This window comes from Phaethon aethereus, assembly GCF_964289735.1.
Source record: "Phaethon aethereus genome assembly, chromosome: Z".
Taxonomy (NCBI): Eukaryota; Metazoa; Chordata; class Aves; order Phaethontiformes; family Phaethontidae; genus Phaethon; species Phaethon aethereus.
In genome coordinates, this window is record NC_138577.1 from 21,256,570 (window position 1) to 21,262,569 (window position 6,000).

General features: G+C 47.3%; 2 protein-coding genes across 2 annotated transcripts in view; one reads left to right on the plus strand and one right to left on the minus strand.

The window, feature by feature from the left end:
- DHX29 (DExH-box helicase 29) overlaps positions 1–2,597 on the minus strand; it is a gene marked incomplete at both ends in the record, with an annotated part of 28,447 nt that extends 25,850 nt beyond the window's left edge. The window contains 2 exons of the mRNA XM_082013204.1: positions 236–309; positions 2,417–2,597. Of these exons, the coding sequence (XP_081869330.1) occupies positions 236–309; positions 2,417–2,597 (255 nt within the window). The remainder of the gene's footprint in view (positions 1–235; positions 310–2,416) is intronic.
- Positions 2,598–3,022: 425 nt separating this feature from the next.
- MTREX (Mtr4 exosome RNA helicase) overlaps positions 3,023–6,000 on the plus strand; it is a gene marked incomplete at its 3' end in the record, with an annotated part of 52,477 nt that continues 49,499 nt past the window's right edge. Inside the window, exons 1-3 of the mRNA XM_082013532.1 lie at positions 3,023–3,161; positions 3,566–3,697; positions 5,288–5,354. Of these exons, the coding sequence (XP_081869658.1) occupies positions 3,046–3,161; positions 3,566–3,697; positions 5,288–5,354 (315 nt within the window). The 5' untranslated portion in view covers positions 3,023–3,045. The remainder of the gene's footprint in view (positions 3,162–3,565; positions 3,698–5,287; positions 5,355–6,000) is intronic.

Below are 6,000 nucleotides of genomic sequence, written 5' to 3' on the forward strand. Positions count from 1 at the left end.
AAGCCCAAACATAACTTTTAGTAGTCCTGCATGCAATATAGACATTCTCCTGCCCTGTTGGTTTACCCCTATTTCTTAGGGCACACTCAAAATCCCAAATATATCAAGCTCAATACAGTCAATGTCTTAAGACATGAATGTAGTTTACCTGCATAACATAATGTTGAAGAAATATTTACTCAGCTAAAAGAATACTATGAAAGCCAAAGTTGTTTTACCTAAAGAAGATACTCACCTTAAGAACAGACTTATCTAGATTTCCAGCAGCACTGGAATCTGTCGTTGAACTAAAACTGTAAGTTTTTGGACCTGCAAATTGCAAATAACTATCAATTACATACGCAGAACACAGAGAACATTGTTTACAGTAGCTAAAACAGACCCAACATAACACAGGTTAGTGTAAGGAAATAGTACACTAATTTCCCAGAAACATGCAGGTATGTTAATGACAGTAAGAATAATCAACAGTACAGAAAGGTCCTTGAACAAGGAATAGCGAAGAAGGGTGACTCTTAGCAGACAAAGTATAGAATTTGAAGTGGCACATTGAAAGGAAATGGGATTGACTGCTTACTCTCTCTCCACACAGGAAAAAGGAGTGCCAAATAGGGAAGCTAATGGCAGTTCAAAGCAAGCAAGACTGTTGAGGGTTTTTTATTACAAAGTGCATAGCTATGTAACAGAACTCTTTGCTGCTAAAGCTCTGGATATTGAAAGTTGACCGAAGCCCAAGGGCAGACAAGATACCTTTGTAGTAAAGAAATCAATCACTTTTGGAGGGCATTGAAAAAACACTGCGTCTGGTCAGGAAAACCCTACGCCACAACTGATGGAGGATGTAAGAGTACTCCACAGAAGTATCACTGCATGTCTGACCTATTCTTACATAGCTACCTGCATTTGTCCACAGTCTAGTAGAGGGCACTGGGGTTACAGAGGTCCTTGGTCTCATCTGCTATGGTAATTCTTAAATACTTTTCATTTAGCAGCTGTTAGAAAAATACTAGTTCACAAAGCTATTTATCACCATCAGAATGACAACACACAGTTTGCTGTTGGATTCCATAATTTTCAGAACACATATACTGCTTCTGGTACGGCACAGGTATAAAGAAACTGAGCAATCTCACAGCTTTCACCACCCCAGAGGGAGCATTGCTATGCTCCAGGAGGCACAGCTACCTCCCAGTTCATCAGCCTGCCAGCAGGCAGGTCGAACAGCTCATCTGTGCTCGGCTGCCTGCACACAAGCTCTAGGAGAGCCCATTTTCACATCAAAACTGGGTGTAGGTAACTGCATTTCAGAAAAAAAATGGTCACCTCTGGTCAGGAATTACAAAAAGCAGTTAACACTCACGAGCTAATTGCTGGCACATACTGGTAGGTTGTGCAACTACGCAGTATTTAGACTATACTAACTTAGTTTTCACTTACACTGACTTATTTTTCACCACAGCAGATGACCTGGGAGAGAAACAGAATAGTTTCTGAAGACGACTATGCACTGTGGTGTTGGAGGAGTGGGAAGCACAAGACATACATTTACTAAATGTAATTTAGTAAGTAATGTACTTAATGTAAGGTACTACTAAATGTAAGCCCAAATTTGTGAAAGTAGCATACATGAATAGGTTCAGGAAGTTTAAGTTAATGGATTGCAAGACTTTGTGTTAACAAGTTGGAATCTCAAATGGCCTGGCCATTACATGGTTTGCTTATAGTCTGCAATGCAAGTTGTTACTGATGCTATAAGTATCAGAGCTACTTCTGGCAAAGCTGGTTTACTGAAAACAGACATCTCACAGTACTGCACAATACTAGTTTTTCAGGCTGCACCCAGAACAGTCATCCCTCAGCTCATCCAACACTGCTGAAGTGCCTCCAGCCCTGGATTTGCTCTAGACTTTTTTCATGACACAGAAAAAGATATCCCAAATCTACATTACATGAGTTTTGAGCACATATGGAACAAGCATCCAAAAAAGCAGCTCATTACTGGGAAACTGCCACACCAACACTTGCTCCACATGAACTGCCTATAATCTAGTGGCATACTTTTTGTAATTAACTCAACACATCAATGCCAACAAGGCTCATCTGTTCAGGCTCAACCAGGAAGTGAGACGGGCTAAAGCCACGCCTGATCAACCTCGTGTCGGAGGAGTTTAAGGTGCCTCTCCCGACGCTCAATAACGTCAAGCCTTTTAGCAGGCCTTTTCCCGTAGCGCCGAGGCCCCAGGCAGGGGCAGGACACGCCCTCGGGGGCTCCCTGACGAAACTGCCCCGCCGTGCCCTCCCGGCCAGCCGAAGCACCCCCCTCGCAGCCGCCTGGACCCAGCACTCCTCTTCCCCACGGCAACAGCCGCCCTGGGTCTCCCCGGCAGGGACCACCTGACGCCGCGGCGCCCAGTACCTTGCTTGACACGCGGCTCCTTGGAGGCGGCCGGCGGCCGCGGCGCCGCTCGGCTGCCTGCCTCCGCAGCAGCGACGGCAGCGCCTGCCTCAGCGGCAGCTCGAGCCCGGGCAGCCGCAGTGGCGGCGGAGGCGGTGTAGGCCGCGCTGCCCGCCCGCTGCTTCTTGTTGCGGCCGCCCATGGTAGCCCTCACCCGCACGGACACCAGCCCACTGCCTGAATCCGGGCACCGCACTTGGCACCGCCCGCCGCTCCCCATTGGCCAGTGTTACCTGCTTGCCACCGCCCTCCGTCTCCCATTGGTCAATGCCGGAGGGAGCGCACCTCGCTGCCGTCAGGCCTCTTGGGTCTTGCGGAAATCAGGTTCCGGGGCAAGGGCCACCGTCGACCGCAGGGGCTTGTGGGACGAGCTTGCTGGGCGGGCGGTTGTGCGGTGAAGGGCGGTTTGCGGTGCCCCAGTGCTGGCGGGGTGGGCTCGGGATCGGGCCGTGCGTGGGCCTCCCTGTGCCCCGGGGCGGCGTGGGGGCTCTGTTTCTCCTCGGTGTGCCGCGCAGGGGTAGAGGCGGAAAGGATCTGAGGGAAGGGGGGGTGGGCTGTCCCGCGCGAGGCATTGTGGGACCGGCGGGAAGATGGCGGACGCGTTTGGGGACGAGCTCTTCAGCGTGTTTGAGGACGCCGCCGCCGCCGCTGCCTCCGGCACCAAGAAGAACAAAGTGGGCGCCGCTGAGGGCTCCAGGAGACCGGGGTGAGGGCACAGTGGGGGGCCGTGGGCGCCGGGCCGGGGGCGCTCTGGTGGCCGAGGCTCCGGCCACACTGCTGGGCCTGGCTTCTGCCAGCTAGTTTCAGCTACTGAACCCCCTCGGGACCGGGGAGTCCGTGTAGCCCAAAGGGGCACGCTTTTCTGGGATCCCTGGCCCCAAGGCTGTATGCAGCCCGGCCGAAGTGGGCGGCTGGGGAGTGCGGGTACCTGACGGCAAGCTCATCCGGGAAGTGATTTGAAAACTCACGGCTGTTTTCGTGGGTGGAGTTCCCCGGCTTGTGCCCTGAATGCAACGTGGTCACAGTTGCTTCTAGGACACCTGATTTCTTTTCTGAAAATACATACATGAAACAGGCAAACTTTAAATTTGTTGTCTCTTTACGGTGCAGAAAACGATCGGATGAAAAATCTTCAGTAGATGCGACAGGGAAGGCCAAGCGGGAAGCAGAGGTTGATAGTACTGAAGATGCTGTTGTGGGAAAGAAGCCAAAATTGGAAGATATTGTGTCAGAAGATGCTAAGTAAGTGCCCAGCTTAATGCTAAATCATAGCAAGACATACTGGTTAGCTATTGCCAGTTGTGAATAGTCGATGTAAGTAGTTTTGCAGTATTTTCATATAAAGATGAAGTTGATTTTCCATTACCTATATAAGTGAGAATATCCTGGTAGTACAGCTTCAGCAGTGATGAGCACTGATTATATGTAAAATAATATTGCGGACAGATAGGCAACCGCAGTATGAAATGTTGATGTGTTTGTGGTTACTGCATATGGATCGGTGGTTCTTGGTCAAAGCCGTCATGGTGATTTCAGGCATATAGGAAGAGGTAAGCAGTGAGGCACATGGGAGGAGGCAGGCTTCTTGTGTACTGTGCCACTGAAAGACGTAATTTGCATGGGATACAGGAAGAAGAATTTGACCAAGGAGACAGAAACAAAGCTTTTCAGGCATGTAAGATTGTAACTGCAGCAAACATCTGGAATCAAGTACAGACATGCTTTTAAATTTGAGCTCAAATAGCAGGTATTGACATGGAGAGGAGCATATATTTGGACATGCCAACAGCTGGGGAGATAAGGCAGCTGAAGGGAAGCCAGAATGCCATTTCTGTGATTTAGGATCTGCATGTCTCCCTCTTTTCTTTCCAGATCTTCATGACAGGTATTATGAGGGGTTTTGAAAACAGATTGAAGGGACAGAGCAGGCACCTTTTCAGCTTAGTGTGTCTTAAGAGATTCATGGGAACTTGGCAGTTTATGTTCCTTCAGAAAATGATTAGGAGGGTTCATGGAATAAAAATTCACCCACAGGTGCCAAATGCAGGTGTGTGCCTCCTAGGTCAAGGTGTAGAAAACTCTACTGCAGAAATAAAAATTATGTGCTTGCTGTGTTCTTACACTTTTCTCTGGGTGATGTATTACTGATTTCTGTCGGACAGAATTCTGATCTGGATTGTCATTTGGTTTTACATGGTAATTTTTCTTAAATTCAAGATAAGATTTTCTGTGAGAAAGTCATGAGAAGACTTCTCGGAACACTGTAAACAAAGGGTGCCTGTATAGATCCAAAACAGAACGAGAGTCAACATTTCAAGTCAGTGCCTGTGTTGGTGGTCTCAGTAGGACGTATACTTGCCCACAGTAGCTTACTAGCTGCTTTATGCAGTGAGACACTAGCTCCCTCTAGTGGCCATGAGAGAAGGGGTCTCGTCCTCCGGCAGCTGCTTGGGATGCTTCAGGCTGCTGTTATTTGGTGTCAAGACTAGTAGCAGGAATACAGATTTTCAATTTTTCTTTGCTGTATATTGGAAAAAAGTCCTTGTTTAGTCAGAAAGCTTTATGTAAACAAATGTGATCCAAGTGCAGTTTGTGGTGCAAGTTAAGATATTACTACAAAGCAGTAGTTAAAGTAGATATATATATAGTAGCAAAATTTTAACACTTATAGATATTCTCAGTCCCGGTAGTAATCTCTGCCAACTGTCTGTTTCGTGTATCCTTTTTTTAATGTTGCAGTTAAAGTAGAGGAGAAGCTCGATATTTTTGCATTTATAAAGCAAACAGGATTTTTAAATAACTTTTTGGCAATCCTAACTTGTATGTTTTTAGTCTGGCAGACCTGATGCCTCAAGTAAAGGTGCAAGCTGTGGAAACTGTTGAAGGTTGTACACATGAGGTGAGTGCAGTAAAAATGCACATGAAAAGTATAGGCTTGTTTCGTAGCATTATATGTATTACTGCCAGTATAATAATATTGGTTATTGTGCTTGTACTTATTATATCATAGAACAATTTAGGTTGGAAAAGACCTTTAAGATCATAGAGTCCAAACTTTAATTTAATGCTGCCAAGTCCACCACATTTACACATCTTTTAAATACCTCCAGGGATGGTGACTCAACCACCTTCCTGGGTGGGCAGCCTGTTCAAATGCTTGATAACCCTTTCAGTCAACAAATTTTTCTTGATACTCAGTCTAAACCTCCCTTGGTGCAACTTGAGGCCATTTCCTCTTGTCCTATCACTTGTTACTTGGGAAAAAGGACCACCCACCTTGATACAACCCCCATTCACATACTTGTAGAGAGCGATAAGGTCTCCCCTCAGCCTCCTCTTCTCCAGACTAAACAACCCCAGTTCGCTCAGCCACTCTTCGTAAGACTTGTTCTCCAGACCTCTCACCAGCTTCACTGCCCTTCTCTGGACATGCTCCAGCAACTCAGTGTCCTTCTTGTAGTGAGGGGCCCAAAACTGAATACAGGATTCGAGGTGCAGCATCACCAGTGCCGTGTACAGGGGCACAATCACTTTCCTACTTGGAG